The 22,566-nt window shown below is 36.1% G+C and overlaps 1 protein-coding gene across 1 annotated transcript; it reads left to right on the top strand.

Annotated features, from left to right (window-relative positions):
• Positions 1-5,302: 5,302 nt before the first annotated feature.
• On the top strand, positions 5,303-22,023 carry LOC309972305 (protein LEG1 homolog; the record flags this gene model as incomplete). Its single annotated transcript, XM_082855944.1, has 6 exons — positions 5,303-5,603; positions 7,461-7,547; positions 9,002-9,186; positions 10,126-10,226; positions 13,904-14,142; positions 21,890-22,023. The coding sequence occupies 6 exons, from the start codon at positions 5,303-5,305 to the stop codon at positions 22,021-22,023; spliced, it is 1,047 nt and encodes a 348-aa protein (XP_082712070.1).
• Positions 22,024-22,566: the final 543 nt, after the last annotated feature.

The following is a 22,566-nucleotide window of genomic DNA, read 5'->3' as shown; positions in this document are numbered from 1 at the left end:
CTGGAGTGTCTAATTCTGAGAATTCATTTTGACATAATGAATGATAGAAAATAAGGAGAAACACAACAGGTAAGGTTTTAAATAGAACATTTAAACAAGGAAGAATTATTGTTAAAAATCCACAGCAGTCACCAAAAGAATGGAGAAATGGAAGTGAAAGTAAATGAAATGATGATGTTATAGGAATGTGTCAGTATGGTGTTCAGTGGGGTAGTTTCCATCTTGGTGACTCTGCCTGGTAGTTACGAGCTGTAAGTGAATAAGGATGCCCAGGAACTATTCTCCACGGAAGACAAGTGTCGAAGGAAAGACAAGTGCCAGTAAAGACAAAGCAATGGAAATGGAGGGAATGTCTATGAAGGGAGTGAGGATTATATTTGTCAATTATTTAAAATGGAGCAACTACCAAATGTAAAATAGATGCTAGTGGGAAGCAGCCGCATAGCACAGGGAGATCAGCTCGGTGCTTTGTGACCACCTAGAGGGGTGGGATAGGGAGGGTGGGAGGGAGACGCAAGAGGGAGGGGATATGGGGACATATGTATGCATATGGCTGATTCACTTTGTTATACAGCAGCAACTAATACAACAATGTAAAGCAATTATACTCCAATAAAGATATTAAAAAATAAATAAATAAAATAAAATAAAATGGAGCAGAGGACACAATGGAAAAAGCTCAAAGAGGATTCAGTGTAGCAAAAGAAAGGTGAGCCTAGGTTCAAGTATTTTGAAGGAAACTGTTTGTGCTTGAGAATATTTGCTACAGTTATCCCCCCAAAATCTCATTTTTCTGACAGAATGACATGTCTCTAGCTGTTGATTGTGATCAACAAAGGATGTGAAGGCCTGGGGAAAAATTTTTATTTGGATAATAAAGAAAGGACAGTCAAAGCATCACTGTACATAAATAAATCAACTCAATGACCTGGCAACTTAGAACTGGCAACATATCAAAAAGGAATAATAAATATTAATCTATCTTTGTACAAAGATGAGTTGCATTGAATTCTGAGTTATTGTGGTTTAGGTAATCTCAAGGCAAGAACACACTGAAGCTGGAAAAAGACTTAAGCTCAAGTCTTCCATTCCAAGGGTGAGTCTGGAAAGAGTTAAACCTCTTGCCTAAGACTGGATGGATATACAGTGGCCTTGGGGATTCTACCCGTATGTGTCTCAGGCCAAGCCAAATATCTGGGAGTCACCCTTCAGATTCCTCTTTCCTTTCACATCCCATGCTCTTCAGCAAAAAACAATATTATTTATTACAAGGAAGACCACAGAGAGTCTTGAGAAAGGTTCCTCCATGTGCAAACAGAGAGGGGGAGTAGCTGCTTCTGGAGAAGGGACAAAAAAACTCCTTTTGGCCCCTTCTCTCTTATTATTTCATGGAACAAAAGCCCTAATCTCTGTGTGTGGGAATAATATGTCAACAAACTGTCACTCTGAGAACACTGGGAGAAGGTAAGATATAAACTGTGTAAACATGGGGAAAGGGGAATACATGGCAGAAGGCCTAAAACTAGAATGAGAGAAGGGTGAATAGCACTTTTCCACCTAGATGACCTAAGTTCCAATAGCTCAGAATTCAATGTAGCCTGTCTTTGTACAAAAATAAATTAATATTTATTATTCCTCTTTGGTACGTTGCCATGTTCAAAAAATTTTTTGAAGCATATGAAGTCAAAGAAATGCATGTACTTCCAAGCTGGAAAGAAATTAGCACCAGACTCAGATATCGAAGATTGATATGTTAAAGTCCCTAATGGAAGAGGTGGTCAACATACAAGATCATACAGCTAATTTCAGCAAAGGGATAGAAACCTTAAGAAATAAGAAATGGAAATGTTAACAGAGATGAGGAATGTCTATGAAAGGTATATCAATATCTCATTAATATACCTTGCTGAGGCAAAAAAATATTGGTGAACTTGAAAATAGGCGAATAGAAATTACCAAAACATAAATGAATAAAAGATAGGGAAAAATAGAAAAGAAAAAAGAGAATGGGCAGAAGAAATATTTGAAATATTAATGACTCAGAATTTTCCAAAATTAATGACACACATAAAACTACAAACCCATGAAGTACAGAAAACACCAAACAGGATGCATAAATTTAAAACAATAATTAGCATATTATATGCAAACAGCTGAAAACAAAGAAAACTCCTGAAAGTATCCAGAGGAAAAAAAGAAACATTTCGTACTGTACTCTTCAGAGTAACTGAACTCTTTTTACATTGGCCTATTCAGAATATATTCAGAATACATCTCATTTCTTAAAGGCAAATGAAATTAAGTCCACTGAAAGTATATCTATTGCATGCAAAGCAAGTTGCTGAATCATGGAAGATTTGTGAGAATAGAACTTGAGATGATTGAGTTAGGTAATCAAAATCATGTGTAGATGTGATTTATCTCGCACTTTCTTCTCTTCTGGGGTTTCAAACAGGGTGTCTAGTGATATTCTCCTCTTGTGGCTCTAGATCTCACAAGAAGTTAATGTTTAACCTGCATACCAGGTCAAGGAGTTCAGGGTACATCTTTGTTTTAAATATGTTTCTAGTGTATAATTTTCAAGTATATCCATGTCCTTGTTCCAATGAAGATGCAGTTTTGGTGTTTGTTTTTTTTTTATTTTGGTTTTGGTTTTTGCTTTTTTCCCTTTATATTTCATTCCATAGTAGAGGGAATAAAGATAATTTTACAAAGGAGTTAATGATAATCCATTTTAGACAAAAAGTATAACCGAGGAATATTTAATCAGGAAAAATATAGCCTATCTGCTATACTATTACACTTGTATAAATATATCACCTGTAATTAAAATATTAACTATAAAAGTATTTTACATGCTCTTAAGTATAAACCAGTTAAATATTTAGGGATACCTTATTTTATTTGTTTTTTAAAATTAATTTTTATTGGAGTAGGGATAGTTTATTTTAGAAACCTTGACTATACCTTCTGTTTCTGACAGCTCAAAAAATTTTATTGATTACTAGGACTCTTCATTTGTGAGCATAAAGCCATGTGCTTTGCATACAAAAAAACTCTAAATCTTTTTACTCTTCGACCAAGGGTGGGGAATAGAAGAAGGATGAAAGTATGGCTCCATAATTCTCTGGCATCCAGCTTTGCATTCTACCATTCCCAAGATAGTATCATTGTCCTTAAGTGTCGAGATGGAATTTTAGCCATCACTTTCACAATCCAAACCACAACACAGATGAAGGGATAAGGAAGTGGCATGTCCTCTTCTTGTAAGGGACATGTGGGCACCATTTCCATTTATGTTCCAGTGGCCAGCAATTAGTAACGTGGTTGCTTGGGCCAGGGATACTGGAAATGTAGTCTTAATTCTGGTTGTCCATGTTCCTAACTAAAATTCTAAGGAAGAGGAAAATTGGAAATTAACTAGGAATTTTTGCCAACAAACTGGCTTGGTCTGTTGGATACACAGGCACACTTCAAGCTTCTCCCTTGCAACAGAAACTTCTATTAAGTGGATCTTTCATATATTTTTCATAAATTCTAGTATATCAACATTCATATTTACTGTGCAATATATTAAAGCTTTTTTTTTGAGAAGGAAGTACTCTAATATCATATGTGATATATTTTTAAATCATAATTTAGGCTTGGGAACTCCTGGAAGGTGTCTGTAGCTTTATCTATAATATTATAGGCCATCCTAACCTAAGCTATTCTTTAGGTTCTGATGCAGGAGTTCCAAAATTCAACTATTTTATATGTTAGCCAATATATCAATTTCACGTACTTTACCCCCGCCCCCGCCAGCAAACACTAGTTGAATAGCTTTTGCATGGAGAAAACTCAGCCCTTTTAGAGGATTCCATTCCTTTATAACGAAATTGTAGTTACCAGGAATTTTTTTTTATATTAGTTGAAAATTACACCTGAAATTAGAATCGGTTAGACTTTGTCTTTCCCTCTGGAATCTAGAGATATGTGATTCAGTATGGGAGCTAGTAGTTTTCATATTCAATAAATATACGAACTAAATGTATAAAAAGTTTTTTCTTAGTCTTTGGTGAGAGATAAACTAATGGGCATCTGAAGGTTTTCCATCAGGGACCTATAATCAAACATTCTCTAGAAGTACTCACAGGACTCAGCATGTAGTTATACTCATAGATAAGATTCTCTACAGTGATGTAGTAGGATATGCAGCAGAACCCTAAGGGAAAAGATGCAGGCAGAGTCTAGAGGAATGCATGTGTAGGTTTCCAGATATGCTCTCTCCCTCCCATGAGAAGTCACACAGGGCACACTTTCTCCACAGCAACAAACGTGCAGCAACATATGTGTGATGTTTCCACCCAGGGATGCCCATTAAAAGCTCAGTGCCCAAGATGTTTATGGGGGGCTAGTCATACAGGCATCCTCTGGTTTACTAGGGGCCTGGTCACATATGAAAATTCCAGACTCTACTAGGAAGCAGGTGTTTCACACATACCTCATTGTTTGCACAGTCTAGGTAGAGTTAATCAGCTTGTCACTTAGCTGTAGATTGGGAACTTTGAGAGCTAAGTACACAAATGCCAGCCAAGGTCAACCTTGCCAGCAGGTTTTTCTTATAATAGCAATCTCAGGTTTGCTATGTAAACTCTTTTCTGCAAAGGTAAGTAAATTCCATGTCTTTATATTTCCAGATGAATAAGGTCAAGACAGATGTGTAGGAGTGTGCTTAACTTCATAGGCATTAAAGGACAATGTAAATATAGTAGCAGTTTCCTAAAAGTGTTTAAAATATTGACTCATTCAACATTAAAATTTTCAACAGCTTTTTTCAACTGTCATGTGAATAATATATTGATGATGTTATTAAACAAGGGAAGCCCCCGATTTGCTTCATTTCCTTTTTTTAAATTGAAGTATAGTTGATGTACAATGTTATATTAGTTTCAGGTATACAACATAGTGATTCAACATTTTTATAGATTATACTCAATTTAAATTTATTACAAAATAATAGCTATATGTATATTGTGCTGTAAAATATGATCTTGTTGATTATTTATTTTATACATAGTAGTTTGTATCTCTTAATTCCCTACCTCCAACTGCCCCCTCTCTCTTCTGGTATCGTCTCGTTTGTTCTCTTTACCTGGGGAAGCAACCTGTTTTCACTGGTAAGACTTTCCCAGGGAAGGACTGTGATCTCTGGGAAAAAGAACAGAGATTTGATATGCTAGGATGTAAGCAAATACCATGACACCTTCCTCCACTTCCCAATAAAAGCTCTGCCACAATCTCCACCCCCAGCTCGGGAGTGATGGCTTTCCTTCCTCCTTGGGCCTGTGCACTAGTTGGTTGCATTTCTGTTTCTTTAGCAGGAGCTTTCAGTCTCTCAGATCTGTATCCCCCGCTGTGGAATGAGAGTCCTGGTCAGTTCAGTGACTACGGGGTGGAGAATGGAAAGTATGTTATTGATCCCTGGGTATACTCTAAGAGAATGGGGATGTATAAAATCCTCATGAACAAAACAGCCAGTTATTTTGAAAAATTTGCACCAGATAATGAACAAAATTTTTTATGGGGATTGCCTTTACAGCATGGCTGGCAATATACTACAGGTAAGAATGACCCTTGTTTTTATTCTAATGATCTTCCAATCTAACCATGTTGTAATTGGGAAGTGGAACTCTGTATACACCAAAGCATGTCTTTGAAAATTGATTCTTTTATTTTTCCTCTTTTCCCCTCATAACTATTATTTTTCTACTGCTTTTCCTTCTCCTCCATCAATCTTTCTGTGTTGCCTGATTTGACTAGAAACTGCAATGGGGCATATGGCGTAGTTGCCAAACACAAAAAGACTTCATATCCAACCTATTGGCCATTCTACAAATATTTATTGAAGTCCTACTAGGTGCCAGACTCTATTTTAAGCACTGGGATGAACAAAACAGTCAAGGAGATATGGACTAAAAGCAGAAGGTGATGTCAAATTAGTTTGAATTTCGTAAAGTTCTAACTATGATAACCTATATATGGAGATGGAGAGAACAGGAGTGGCACCTTGTTCATGAGGATGTTTCTCTGCAAAAGATTGATTCCTTTCAAAAATAAAATACATTCTAGTGTTTAGTTAGAAGATATGTTTGGGCCAAAGACTCACAAATGATAAGATATTTTGGCTGACGGAGAAGCTCATGAAACAGAGTGGGTGCTTCCTTCACTCCATACTGATAACACCACCAATAAGGAAATTTGTTCTGTTCTGATGGAAAAAATATAGAGAGAAGAAAAATATAGAGAGAAGATTAAGGTTTATCTAAGATCTGAGGAGGAGTCACATACAGGAGCTACCGAAGTTGGCAATTCATGCACCTTTGTCAGGTGATGTCTTGAGACTCAAACCAACTCCTATTTATCTGGCTTTCCTCAGAGTCCAAAAGATAGAGATCCAGGAGAAATTATTAGCACGTAGTCCACCATGGGAGGCATGCCAGACTCCGGGGCCTCGGGGGCCAGCGGTAGATGGAGGCTGAATGCTTTTCTTATTCTTTCATTACATTCACATATTATGATCAAGCCTGACTAAACTCATCCAATGATGGGCTTATATGTCTCCAGCATTTTCTAAAAGCAGCTGTGGGGTGCAGGTAAGTAAGTATTGCAGACAGTTTCCCTGCCGTCAAAGACCTTACAACACAATTGAAACAGGAAAGGTATTAGAAATTAAACAGAGAACAATAAATAACAACTCTTTGTTAAAAATTAAAGTGCAAAACAAGGGACACAGTGGAGTCAGCTGGAGTAATCAGAAGAAAAAAATGCATTTGAACTGAGATTTGAAATGTGGACAGAATTCCACTGTGGAAAAAGAAACAAAATCTACTAGGGAATAAAAGAATGAACAAAAGCAGAGGTTCTCGCGTGTAGCTGCACGTTGAAAACAAATACCTAGTTTTTAAAAATATCAATGCCTAGGTCCACCACCAGAAATTCTATTCTGATTTAATAATATGGAAAATTAAGCTACAGAACAGAGCCTGGAAATAGCATGGCATAGGTATACGTGACTGAGTGCAGGTGTGTGTGCACGCTCACGTGCGTGTGCAGTCTGAGGAATAATCAATTAGGAAAACTCACACTTGTAATATTCATGCAGGTTAACAGCATTAACAAGTTCTTTATCAATCATTGCTTTGAGAAGGATTACGTTAGGAAAAGGAGAATAATTACAAAAGCAAATAATATTCAAAACAGATAATCCAAAAGTGGAATACTGCGGTGATGTTAGATCAAGGAATAGAAATTGGTTCTGAGATGGGAAATGAAGGGTAAAGAGCGATAGGAAGATAAACACAAGTCATCAACAGAGAAATGTTTGTGCATCTTTGCAAACAAACTGCGCCAGTAAGAAACAATTATTACCAGCTTCAAAATGTGCATAATAAATAATCCGTGCATCCTCTCTCTTCTAGGCAGATTAGTTGATCCCAGCCGAAGGACAGACTGTGGCTATGAATATGGAGATCGTTTGTGCATCTCTGTGGACAGCTGGTGGGCTGGTATGTTCATTTAATAGAAAAATAGGTAATAACCTTGCCGCAAAGAAAATATTCAACCTAAAATCTGAGGGACAGAGACAAAACAAAAACAGCACTATTCCTCTGTAAAAAGGAATTTACTTCATCATGTACCTTGTGGCCTTTATGTCACATTCTAGGATTTATGGCCACAATTTTAATAATGATTCCTTAGGACATATTTCACATGGGGACTGAACTGAGGAACAGCAAAGGACGATGGCCTTTGAATGACCAGCATTGGCAGTTAGATGGGAGGTTCCACTAGCCAGAGGGTCTCCAAGGACGAGGAAGGATGAGAAAGGAGAGGACAAGAAAATAATGCTTTCTTCTCATTTTGCTCAGATAAAATGTGTTTAACTTTGAAACTCATAAAAATGTCAGAGATTAATCTACCACAAATTGTTCTATCAATCAGTAATCTAAGGCCTCTGTCGGATATTTAATACTAAAATAATTAGAAGGTAGTTTCTAATTCTCTAGCTTTATTTTGTATTTTAGTAGTGAAATTAATTTACACTCACTTTCTTAGAGATATTTCCCAATAATTAGAAACAAGGTCACATTAAATTTCACTTTCTTGCAGTGACACACATCATATACACCTTTACCTATTTTTCTCATAGGATACCAATGGAGTCTTTTCAAAGACTCACAAATAGTCATGACTAGAGATCTAGAATTCAGGCTTCTTTTGTCTCACATGGACTCCATAGTTTGGAGTATAAGCCTGCTACCCTGGGGCGTAGGACTGCATTCAAAATACATGTCTATGATGAAAAATGTTCTGCATCACCAGTGGGAATCAGTACAACAAGCTTTACAGTCAACTATATCATGATGTCTAAATTTGCTGGAATAGGTTCCATTTAGAGAGAAATTTTAAAAATCTTAATTCAGTGTTAATTTAATTATCCAAAGATCTATTGCCAACACTGACCCAACATTTTTGCTTTAAAGACCTAATGTAAGACAAAGACTTTGTGATGTCATGGTTGCACATTAAACTTGGTTAAATAAAATACAAAATATCAATACTATAACCATATTAAGATAATTTAGGAAAAAATCACATTTCATGGTAAAACCCCAGCTAGAGGTGTTGTATCATTCTTTGCACAAGTAGATATCTTTCTTTCATTTTTACATAATGCTTTGAAAAATGAATGGTACCAAATTCATGAAAATTACTTTTTGTTTTAAAATATTGTAGTCAACTATTTTAACCCATATTCATTTCTAATTGTAGGGTTATTAACAGAAACATGTTAAAGTTATGTATAGGATCCTTAGGGAGATTTTCAATATTTTGCAGTGACTTCTTTTCACGTTCCTGGATCTGTGAGTTTTTGCTTAATGGTTTACAGATTACTTTAAAATATCCTCTATCACATTTATTAGTGCTTGTGGTAATAACAAGTACTTTGCAATTACAGATATAAATTACTTTCTATGTGCACTACCCTTCCTTGCTGCGGTTGATTCTGGCATAATGGGGATATCATCAGATCAAGTCCTGCTTTTGCCACCACCCAAGGACCAGACAAAGTTTTGTCTTAATATTTCTAGTTGTCAGTCATCCTTTCCTAAGACGATGAAGAAGTGGAATGCCCTTTACAAGGTGCCTTTATTAAGTTTTATAATTTATTCTCTTAGGAGGTGGTAAGGTAATTTCTTTTCTTTTTTTTTTTTTTGTATAATGCTTTCTGTTTAGGTTTTTGTGTGCATTATATGCTATAAAAATGTAAAATTTTATGCCAGCTATACTAATGTCATTACATTACAGCAGGGCATTACATGTCATTTACATCCTCTGAACCAATGCAGCATTAACAGAAAATCTATCCACTCTTCTCACCCTAAATAAGCCATACATAAATGTGAGAGCACATGGGATATCTCACTGAATGAAAGGATTATTCTGGTAAATTGAACCTTCAAGTCAACTGAGCAATAACACTTGGGAGAAATATGATTATGGAGTTGGTTTTAGAATAGTCAATTAACTTACTTCAAGTGATTTGATAAGCGGTCACAAATAGGTATATCTAAACAATTACGTGGCAATCAAAACCAAATATTCAGTGACCAAAATAAAATACATTGGTTAAGCACACTCATGAACCAAAATCAATGCTAAAAGATAGATTTACTAGTTCTATAGATTATTAGTTCATTTTTAAAGATGTGATTAAATTAAATATTCTGGTAACTTCCCCCTTTTCTTAATGTTAAACTTTTGTGGTAATTTCAACTATGGTAGAAGAAAAACAACTGCTAATCAAAAAGTAAAGTTCTCTAGGTCAGTATAAAATGCTGACTTTCGGGAAAACACATGCAGTTCATCTCTTATAGATGCACTCAATATTACTACTACTAATAGATAATTATTATAGTCTTTACAGAGTGTTAGTCACTAATGGCTTACACAAATTAATCCATAGAAATAAAATTTTCCTGTCATGTAGAATATTGCTAAATTGTAAATGTGAACAAAATTAAATTGTAGAGAATTGTTATAGTTGCTCAAATATGAATAAATTTCTTCTCTTTACTATAGCGTTTGCAGTCACCTTCTAGTAGCTTTGATGACTTGTTGAAGTACTTGTGGGATGCACATCTCTCATCCTTGAAAGATGCTTACAAAATTTTTGAAGATAGGTAAGAATGGATCCCAAGTTATTTCTACTTAATACGGCAAATAATTTTTCATCTTATTTATGCCTTTTTATTCGTTTTCTAATATAAATCTTCCTATTAAATGTTATATTTAATCATTGGGGATTTTAATGATGATGTGTGATTATTTTAGTATGATCAGGCTTAAAAATTGTTTTATGAAGAAGGGGCAAAAATTTGAGAAAAAAAATCTTGTACCAACCAACCAACCAACCACCAGCTAACCAACCAACCAACCAAAAAAACATACAACAAATTTCTCTCTATTAAAAAAAAAAGAAAAGAAATTATCACTGTTTTTTTTAATCATAGGCACATAATATGGTGGCTACATACTTGGGGAAGAAAATTCAGTAGCATCAGGGTTTGCATACTAAATAGCCTAGAAGATTATCAAGCCACTCCACAGGTACACTTAGAAGTATTATACACCTAGATTTGAGAGTGTAAGAATGATTTGTGTTAAGATGTGAATAGCACTGTATTAGTTAGTGTTTTCCACAGAGACAGACCCAATAGGAGATGATAGATTTATAGATAGATGATAGATAGATATAGATTTTTTGTAAGGAACTGGCTCCTATGACTATGGAGGGTGGCAAATCTATAATTTGCAAAGCCAACGTCCAGTTCAAGTAAAAAGGCTGCAGCTGCTATAGAACCAGGAAGAGCCTATGTCTCAGTTTGAAGGCCATCAGCCAAGAGAATTCTCTTACTCACTGAAAGATTAATTTTTGTTCTAGACAGGCTTTCAACTGATTGGAGGAAGCTTATCCACATTATAGAGGGCAAGTTGCTTTACTCCGTCTACAGATTTATATGGTAATATCTTCCAAAAATCCCCTCACAGAAATACCCAAAATAATGTTTGACCAAATATCTGGGCACCCTGTGGCCCAGTCAAGTTGGTGCATAAAATCAATGATTACAGATACTACTTAGGGGGTGGAGTCAATCCCCAAGAGTGAAGTATGGGCTAGAAATCTGGGTATAGTATAAAACAGGAACAACAACCACCACCAAAATCAGGGCTCATTGGCATTATACAAGCAAATTTGTAAATCCACGCAAGAACGTTGGGTACCTCATATTCCACTGGTTGTTGTCTGTCTCATGAACTCCATCATCCAGTAAGGTAAATAAATCACCCGATTAGCAGATTCACAGCATATGTCCTTCTTTACCTATTGGTTTCAACAACTAGGTATTAAATTGGGCAATCCAAACAGTGATAAACTCAGTTTTCTCAACTTTGAACTTGTAATAATAACAGTACATACTACATAGGGTAATTTTGGGGATTAAATCTATCTATGCATCATGCTTAACTATCATCATCACAAGAGGCAGTAGAGGGCAGTTGTAAAGAACATGAACTTTAAAGCCAAGTTGCTAGGGTTTCAGTCCTGACTCTGCAATTAATTAGATGTGAGGCCCTGTATTGCATCCAGTTTTTCTCACACGAATGTGAGGCACAATCAACAGCCATTAACCCTCAGCGTCACATGACAGTAAGTGTTGATTGCTCACGTGCCTGAGGTTTAGCCGGGCAGCTCTGCGGATCTTTCCTGGGCTCATGTCATGTTGGCTGATTTTTACCGGCCTCACAGGGGCGAGTGGGAAAGCTCAGCTCTGCTCCACTTGTCTCTCGTTCTCCATCAGGCAAGCCTGGGTGTTCTTCACTGTGATGACAGAATAGCAAGAGAGAGAAACCAAGTGTGAAAATGCATTTTAAGCTTACGCTGTGTCAAGTGGGCTAATATTTAATTTTTAATTGAAGTATAGTTGATTGACAATATTGTGTTAGTTTTAGGTATACAGCAAGGTAATTTGGTTTTATAATATATGTATATAAATATATATATTTATATACATGTATATATACCTACATATGTATCTATATTATTTTCCATTATAGTTTATTACAAGATATTGAATATAGTCCCCTGTGCTATACAGTACATCCTTATTTATCTATTTTATACATGGTAGTGTGTATCTGGGGAAGGGGCACTGGAAAATGACAAGCCAAAAAACAGGGACATAGAGAGTATTGAAGAATTGAGGCCATGTTTACAATCTGTACAGCCTGGGAACTTCCTTAAAACCTCATGAGTTACTTTCTTTAGGTAAAAATAAATACTAGTTGTTTCTTTACATGAGACAATACTGAACCCTGTGTAGTCTACATATACTTAAATAAAACTGTGGTCCTGGATCCGCAGATTGGCTGGTACATGTATATATTTTATGTTTTAAAATATATTTTAAATTAAAATGAGCCTTTTAAGGTGTATTTTTCTTTTTGCTTGGACATATTTTAACTGACTTATTGGTTCAGTTGTTCAATCGCACATTCAATAGAATAATGTGAAAGGCTTCCATTGAATTTCACTTGTGCTCCTATGGCCTCTGTGTCTTGATCTGGTGCCCACATCCCTTTCCCCCTTTCCTAGTGTTGCTGACTCCCCTGCAATTTGTTTAACCCATTGTTACTAGGGACATGTGGCTATTGGTCAAAATCCGTATGAATTAACATTTCCTTTAATCCTTACTTCATAATCAGCTGTGATGTGACTAAAAATTGTCAACTGTGAATCTAAACCAAACTCTTCTCTCATTAAGAGTCCACTGTATGCAGTCTTCCACTTCTGGGTGTTAGAGGCAGGGAGGAGCCTGTATGCATGTGAATGAAACACAGCAAGGTTTCTTCTCTGGGCTATGTCATGATTTGCTTAACATTGACAAACATGATGCAAATGTTTTCTGTTTAATAGACCCTACATATGTACTTTGGAAACAGAAAAATTAGGATATAACCTAATTACTAGAAAATTGAATATAATCTAACGAGAAAACATACTTTTAAATATATGAGTAGTATAGTGCTTTGGGAATATAGTGGAGTAGGAAATAGTTGATTCCACCTCAGGTGGGATGGCAAACTTTGTGAAGGAGGTGACACCTATGATGAGACTTAAAAGAGAATGTAGCTGGTGAGCAAAGCAGGGAGTAGACAGTGTTTCAGGGGGAACAACTTCGTTCAAAACCTGCAAGTTGTTCAGCAGTGGGTGGGGACAGGAGCCATGAATTATATCGTTATAAAACTAATTACTACACCCTAACCTTTCCACTGTAATAACTTGTTCCCCAAATAGCTGAGAGTTTGGTTTCCCAGAAGATTTCCTCCACTAGAATAAAACCCACGTATTCAGAAAATCAGACCAGAAAATCAGACATCTGTCTCTCTAGGGTGCTCAGTGTTTTAGGGGTCTCCTGACGCTAGGAAATCAACAGTTTTACTAAGGCTGTCTGAGTCTAGCAGAGATTTTACCTTGGAAACTTTTATTTTTATCTGCACATTTCTACTACTTAGTCATAGTCTAACACCTGGTTATATGATTCCCAAGGTATAAGGTATCTGGTTAATAGAGATAAAAAACTCAAAATAAAATATAAACAACTGATGGGATGGTCCTTTCCAAATTTAAAATTTTAACTAGTTATATCTTCAAAGGCAGGCACTCAAGCCATCACATTCTAAAACTAAAAACTACATTCTTAGTTTGTTGGCAGAAGGTGATCTTTCCTAGAAAATGACGAGGCTGAAATTCTGAGTGGAGTAATTATAATTGTACATGTTTCCACTTGTCTTTTAGGTTAGAATATTATTCTAAACCAGAAGCAGATTTTGGAAGAGATTGGTGTGTGGCTTTGGACTATTTAGCTGCAGCCAGCTTTCCTACAACCTTTATTCAAGTATCTGGGTTCCAGAAGGGCCTGCCACCACGAGTGCTTGTTGATGGGGATAAAGCCCCCTTCATCAGTGACTTTACTGACTTTCAGAACACAGTCCTGCTTGGTCTAAATCTTCTTCACCAAGTGGATAACGCTACAGGTAAAGGCCTTATAAACAATTCCTTAAAGAAAATCAATATTGTGTTGAATAGATAAAGGAAGAAATAATGATTATCAGAGATATATGTTGTTAAAGCACATACTCTGAAAGAAAGTCATGTTTCTTAAGGGTATCCATTACACACATTTTGGTCCTTGCATTCATGGCTTGTCCTTTCTTATGGGTCCTGTTAGACTGCACCCCACAGTCCTGCAATCCTTGCAACAGCCCAGCCATGTCAGCTACAGAGACTTCAGCCATTTACCGGACAGGAAATCTTACAAAGTCAGAGGGAAAGGGCCTGGAGCGACACCCCACGGTGGTACAGCCAATAGCCGGCAGGACACAGTAACAACCTTCGCTACACAGGGGAGGAGGAGGCTATCAGTTATAAGGGACGTGACATCAGAAGGGCTCCTTGGTTTCCAGGGGGATTGTTGGAATATGCCTCCCCTCAGCTCTTTGGGTTAGAAACTTGCATGGGCCACTGTTTCCTGTTGAGTACCCAACATACTGGAGCCGTTTGGTCCGAGGACTAGAACAATCATTAGCTGAGGGTTGAGCTGATCATGAAGGTAGCTACTGATTAAAGTTTCACCTTAGGAGGGGGAGGCAATCATGCGCATAAATTAAGGGTAAGGCAGTGCCGGGTGGAGTAAGGCATATACAGACAGCAAGAGAGCAGCCATCTTATGGGGCCTGACCATACAGGTCCTTATTTACCCATGAAGCTACCAGACTACTTCGTGTACTTTATTCATCTACAAACACAGATATATTCTTTTTTTGTTGTTGTTGTTATAGTATTTTTTTTAAAGAAAATCCTTAATATCACTCTCAGATTTAGGAAAAAGAAAAAAGAAAACCTGCCGTGATTAATGAGAAAACTAGCAAACTGACTTACGTGAGTTCCCTCCATCCAGCCTTACTAGTCATGGCAGAAGTATTCTGCTTCAGCCCCTCAGTTGTAGGGTTTCCTCGCAGAGTGAAAACCAGAAGAAATCTTTAATTGCAAGTTTGACTCACTACATCATCCTAATTTTCCAGACATGCTCTTATGCAGTGAACTAAACTTAAAACATAATTAAAATATTAGTATTTTAAAAACAAAAAAATGAATCTGAAAGATTTAAAAGACATAAAAGCAAAGAAAACATTAAACTATAAGTTTTTGAACTCTTATTTGCATTAAGTAGAGTAAAAAACCCAAATGTCTTAGGGGCTTCACACAACTGAAGTCTTTTCTTGCTCCAGTAATGGTTCCAGGGCAGTGTTCTCAGTCCGTGGCAGCTTTCCTTCACACAATGAGTAGCAGACTGAACATCCTTACATCTGTGGTTCTTCCAGCCTCTGGCCTCTATATTATTCACATTTCACCAGCAGAAAGACACTATAGTGTTGGAGAAAGCCTGGATATTTCTCTCACTTCATCTCATACTCTATTGGTATGAAATAGTCACATTGTCCCATATCTGGACACAAAGGGGGCTAAGGAATTAAATTGTTGCCCAGGAACCACTGTTGTGTGACAAATCTACACCATGAAAGGAGATGCATGAATTTTAGGAGTCGCCTAGCCATCTTTGCCAAATTATTACATAGTATAATTGCATTCTAGGCCTGGATGGTATAAGCTGGCTCTTACCTGTTAACATGTAAAGGGTAAAGAATTGAGTCAAGAGTTCAAAGTCCTTGAAAGCTTGGAAGGCCCATACTACAATATTTTATTACAAGATTCAATTTTATTGAAATTTAGCTTTGGATTTAATATGTGGTTTTGAGTTACTCTCACAAGAAAATAATTGGTGATTAAATATTGAAAACTACTGATTTAAAAAAATAAACCTTGATAGCATAATTGTTTAGATATCACATAATAAGGCATTTATTATTATCTATCCATTATTCTCATGGCCAACCACTCTCCACATTCCCACTGACACTCAGACTTCAGGAACAGTGCCAAAGGCCTTGGAATTTCCAAATAAGCAGAGGATAGGGAAAACATATACTAAAAGCAAAGCATAATTAAAATACAAATAGTGCCATTTAAAAATGAACATTTTAAATTAATTCAATAGAAATACATATTTACATTCACAAAAATACTTTCAAAGTATCATTTAACACTTTTTAGTCTCCAGAAGTATTTTATGATGTTCTTCACAAGGAACCTGAGTTAAATTCATTTGAATAAATAAGTAAAATCAAACATTTCAGGCCTCAAGTTAGCTCTTTAACATTTTCACTGATGATAAGAATTGGCATGGAGGAGTTTTTTTATTTCTAATTATGTAAAATTCTCAACAACCTCTCCATCTTCAGTGGCAACAGCTTTTAATCCTTGACTACACATATTCTAACACTAGAGAACTCATATTAAAGCTGAGAAATAATATTAGGTAATAAATAAGTAGTAAGAAAAGAAAGCTTGCATAGGTTTTTTGTTTTTTTCATGGTGATATTGAAAATAAACAATGAAGACTGAGTGAAGGTTCAAAACTGTCAGAAGCTAGATTCAAGGTAATGAAATTCAAAGTGCTTTAAAAACTTATTAAACTTTACGTTTCAAGGCTGAGGCCAGCTGACCCCTTCACTGCCCCCATCCTGACCAAGAAGGTCATTGCCTCATCCTCCTTTCTTTGAATGGGGACAACTGTTTGCTGAAGTGTGATGCGTGAAGAAGTGGGAGAAAATGAGCTTGGGCATCTCAAAAGCTTCGATTCAGATAGCAACATAGGAGGCTCCTGAGCTTACCTCTTTCAATAGACACACCTAATCTAGGGCTACATACAAAACAATTCCTTCTGGAAAGAATCCAGAAACTAGCTGAGTGACTCCTACACATCAGGCGAATGAGAAAAAAAATCCCGCATTGAAACAGGAAGGAGGATCTGTGCTATAAACCCCCCCACCCCCACCCCGGCACAGTGACACATGCCTCCGAGGAATCTTACAACTCTCAGATTCTCCCTGAGTAGTGAAGGGTTTGGATCTGCCATCTCCGCTTTTAAGACTTCTACCTGAGAGACGGGCCGCCAAAACATCTAGCTTTGAAAGGCAACAGGGATGGCATCCGTGAGACCCAGGAGGCTAAAGTAAATGAGAGATACTTCTCAAAGGGCTTGTGCAAACTCACTGTGGCAAGCCCCTCAGAGCCCAAAGCAGAGGCAGCAGACTGAAATGGGCCCAGTCTTTCCATGAAAGAGGCCTATTTGCTTATCTTAATAGCTGCAGACTGAACGGCAGTCTTGTAATTTAATGCACATCAAGGGGCTGGCTACAATATTCTCCAGAGACTGGAATCCCATTGGTGCCATATGCACGCTCTTCCTCTGTCTCTCTCCAGATTGCTGATATATCCTGGAAAGGAAATTGTGCACACATTTGGTGCCCCACTTTTTTACAGCTACCATGCTAGGGGATACCCCTTGAGTGCCTGGCTGCAGTCTCCAGCAGAGTTTAAGTTCATGGGTTCCACAGGACTGTAACAAACAAAAGCTATTGCCTGAGGATCCAGCTTACAATCAGCCTACATCTAGGTGCTACCTGAGATCCTCCCCTTTGGGACACTGACAGGTCTTGGCACACCCTCAATTACTGGAAGACACTAAGAACAAAACAAAAAAATTGCTTAGACAATCACAAAGATTGAGAAACAACCAAGAACTGGGTCAGGGTTAAATGATAAATTTCATGTCCTATACAAGGCCACTCCTTCAAGACAGGGAGGGATGGCTGTTTGATACAATGCATAGAAATCAACACAGAAAGTCAAGAAATGTGAAGAAAAAAGGAATATGTTCCAAATGAAAGAACAAGATAACACCTCAGAAGAAAACCCTAATGAAACAGAGGTAAGTGATTACCTGATAAAGAGTTCAAAATATTGGTCATGAAATGCTCACTGGGGTCAGGAGAACAATGCATGAACACTGTAAAGTAAGAAAGTAAAAGTAAAAAAATTTGACGCAGAGAAGATACCAGATAGAAATCGCAGAGCTGAAGAATACAATAGCTGAACCAAAAAATTCAATAGAGGGGCTCAGCCACAGACTGTTGAAGTGGAAGAAAGGATCAACGAACTCAAAGACAAGGCAATGAAATTCATCCAACTAAAGAAGCATGGAATTCCCTGGTAGTCCAGGGGTTAGGACTCTGCGCTTCCACTGAACTGCTGGGGGCATGGATTCGACGCCTGGTCGGAGAACTAAGATCCCAGTGTGACCAAAAAAAAAAAAAAAAAAAATTAAACAGAGTAAAGATAGCTTAAGTTCCACATAAAATGAACCTAAGGAGACCCACACCAAGACACATTATAATTAAATTATTCAAAAGTTAAAGACAAGGAGAGACTCTTAAAAATAACAGAAGAAAAACAACTTATTATGTAGAAGGGAACATCCATAAGACTGTCAGCAAGTTTTTCAGCAGGAGCTTTGCAGGCCAGAGGGAGTGGCACAATATATTCAAAGCACTTGAAAGAAAACCCTGCCAGACAAGAGTGGCAAAGCAAAGCTGTTTGTCAGAATTGAAGGCAGATTTTTGAAGAAAAGCAAAAGCTGGAGTTCATCACCATGAAGCAGCCTTATAAGAAATGTTAAAGGGACTTTTTAAAGCTGAAACAAAAGGGTGCTAATTAGTAACAGGAAAACATATAAAATATGTCTCATTGATAAAGGTAAAATACAGTTAAATTCAGAATAATCTAATGTTGTAATGGTGGTGGGTTAATCATTTATGAATCTAGTATGAAGATTAAAAGACTAAAGAGTAAAAATAACTATAACTACAATTACTTGTTAATGGGTACATAAGACAAGAGATGTCAATTGTGACACTGAGAACATAAAACTTGGGGGGTGGGGCGTGAGAGTAAAAATGCAGAACTTTAGAATGTCTTCAAACTTAAGTTGTAGGCTTAAAGTAGACTGTTATAAATATAACATATTTTATGTTAAGTCTCATGGTAACCACAAAGCAAAACTCTATAGTAGTTACAAAAAAAGGTAAAGAGAAAGGAATCTAAGCATATTCTACAGAAAATCATCAGTCACATAGAAAGAGAGCAAGAAAAGAAGAAAAGCACAAAGGAATTATAAAACAACCAGAAACAACGAACAAAATGGCAATAAGTCCATACCTATCAATAATTACTTTAACTGTCAATGGACTAAATTCTCCAATCAAAAGACATAGAATGGCTGAGTGGATAAAAGGTAAGACTCAACTGCATGCTGCCTACAAGAGACTCACCTCAGCTTTAAGGAAACTCAGACTGAAAGTGAAGGGTTGGAAAAAGATATCCCATGCAAATGGAAACCAAAAGAAAGCTCAGGTAGCTATACTTATATCAGAAAAAATAGACTTTAAGACAAACATTGTAAGAAGAGACAAAGAGGATCAGTATATAATAATAAAGGTTCAATTCCACAGGAGGATACAACATCTGTAAATATTTATGCACTCAACATAGGAGGACCTAAATATATAAAGCATGTATTAACAGTTCTGAAGGGAGAAATAAATAGCAAAAAAATAATACTAGGGGACTTCAACATATCAATAGATAGATCATCCAGGGAGAAAATCAATAAGGAAACATCTAGGATTGAAGAGTATTTTGGCGATTATTAGAGTTTGCAAACCACTGGCCCAATAATGGATCAAGGCATTTTCGTTTGGTCTACAAATATAAATATTTAAAATATCAAATTATTTGTGAAAACATAATAATGATAAATTTCATGAAAAGAATCTAAATTTCTGAGACTCTCCTAAAAACATTATAATGCAGGGTATGGTGGGCCCATATTTCTGCATGTCACCAAGTTCCTGAAGTTGAGTAGGAACTGCCTCTCCTTGAAATAGTTTTTATAGCTACCATCACTACTAATTTTCTTTTTTATTTTCTCTTTATTATTCTCCCTCTTTATTTCCACCCCAGATTTATCTTAAGGTGAAATTCCAGGATCCCTGAATTCCCTCCATGGGTTTTCACATGGCTAGGTCTGCAAACATCTGGCCCCAGTGAACAGCGTCCCATGGACACAGCAATCCTTGGGTGCACAGCTAGCTGCACAGTGCACAACTCCCACTACTAATTTTCTATATTTATCTAATCTCAAACATTTATGTTACCTTCCTAGTCTCTGTGGACATTAGCTTTTGCAGCCTGCAATATAAGTAATGACTAGTGTTATATATATGAGTTAAATCCCTCAAGGAATGAGTACTGGTAATTGTGCAGTATCAATAGATCACATTTTTTTTGCCCCTATGCAAAATCAAAACCAGTTGAGACAAGCAAAGGAATGAGTGAATGGAACCTCAGCTTTAATGCTGGAAAACAATTGAGGAATATGATTTAGGCATGCAGCAACAATGTTCTTCCTACTACATACCCTTACTCTAGACCTGGGAAAGGGCACCCAAAGGAAAGTTTGCAGAATAGGTCAGTATCCTAGTATCACTTCCTCACTAGTCTAGATAGGAAAAAGAGAAAAAGAGCTATTCCTGGATCTTAGGACTTAATAGATTAGCTCTAGCCAATTGAAAAGCATGAACTGAAGGCTCACACCCATTAATCAGGTAACATGCTTTATCTCCATGGAAAGGAGCAAAGGATGTTCATGAAAATAGCTCTTAATGGAAATTAAGCATTATCCTCCTATCCCCAAAGAGCCTAGGAAAAAAAAGAAGTATACCTGGGACCAAGTATTCTGGATACTGCCAAACTGTTACCTCTTATACAGTAACAGATCTAACCTAAAATATTTCTTCTTTTCAAAAACTGTTTTTAAAACTCTAACTTATTTTCTCTTTAGTTAAAATGCACTTTAATTGCTGTACATTTTACTGATTTATTTTTAAGTATATGTAATATATTAAAACTTAAAAAGTCTAAGTGACACATCAAATGAAAACAAAGTCTTCTTTACCATCTTTCTTCACTTGTATCTCTTGGTCTTCCACCTAATTTTAAAAAATCAGTCCTTGGTGCAAATTTATTGAATTTTAAAAAATACTTAAAACAGTGCAAATAAATGAATAAATAAAACCTATGTTGTCTGTAAGAATGAAATTATACTCACTGCTCTGCACTATACTTTTTACTAAAAAATCTTCATGGAGCTTTTTCTGTATCAGGACATATTGATCCAACCCACTCTGTTTAAATGATATGTAGTGTTTCATTTAATGAATATACCATAACTGTGGACATTATTTTCCGTTATAAGCTGGTAGCAATAATGTAACAATGGCATTTTATGTATACATTTCTTGCCATAATTTATTATTTTACCAATAAATGTGTAGAAAGGAACTGTATTCAATTTGATGGGTCATATATTGCCAAATGGTATTCAAAAAAATTTTCAGGAGTTTACATTTTTGTTATAAAACTATGAATTAAGGTTCTTATTTTCTCCAACCTACTATCATATAGCAATTTCTATAATTTGTGTGTAATGTAGAAAGTGCTACTTCACTCATATGAATTTACAATTCTTTGACTGTGTTTGTGTGCTTTTCCCAGTTTTCTGGTTAATTGCTTATATTTCTTACTGATTTTTGTATGAAGATCTGGTCAATTAATTTTAAATTAAAAAACTTTATCTGTATAATTATCATGTAATGTACATATATATTTGTATCCAAAATACATAGAATTAAAAAAAAATAAACATTTTAGCAAATGCATATACATTTAAATTTACATATAATTATTTTATATTTTTCCCAGATTCACTATCTTTGACTATATGGAAAATTTTAATGAAGACACAGGTTGCAAAGAAGCTAGCTCAAGAGATTTCTGAAGCAATCCTTGCAATCTTTAATCCAACGTTTCTGGAAATGATTAATGAATTAAAATGAACAATTCTAACAAATTGAACAACAGTAATTTCAAAATTTAACACAATCATAATCATACAGTTTTCTTGTTTTTGGTGTTTTTGACTTATGCTCATTTGTTAGGATTTTGTCCATGCATTCCTAACTTTAAATTCAACTTAATGCAATGATTATTTTGCTCAATTAATAATTCTTGATTTTTGAATTCATTAACGCTTAAAATGTTTAGGATCTAAAGAAAATTGTATTAAGCTATCACAAATCACTAAGAAATTAATAAACAGACAATAAACTTGTATGGCTCTTCTGTTGTTATCCTATGTAACCCGATTTCATGAAATTTAGAGCAATGTCTTGCTGATTTATAACCAAAGTCCAGAACATTTTAAAATGAAGTACTGACATTCAATTAAAGTTTTAAAACTCATAAAACTGACCTGGCAAATAGAATATATAATTAGTTTGTTAGGGTTTTTTTGTGTGTGTTTTCACTGACAACAAGTGTACAGCAATTAGGTAAGTTTCCCCTCCTTTGGTTCACAATTGATAATGACTGCTTAAGGA

This window comes from Leucopleurus acutus, assembly GCF_964270905.1.
Source record: "Leucopleurus acutus genome assembly, chromosome: 15".
Lineage (NCBI taxonomy): Eukaryota > Metazoa > Chordata > Mammalia > Artiodactyla > Delphinidae > Leucopleurus > Leucopleurus acutus.
The sequence above is the reverse complement of the archived record's forward strand: the minus strand, read 5'-3'. Positions and strand labels throughout refer to the sequence as shown.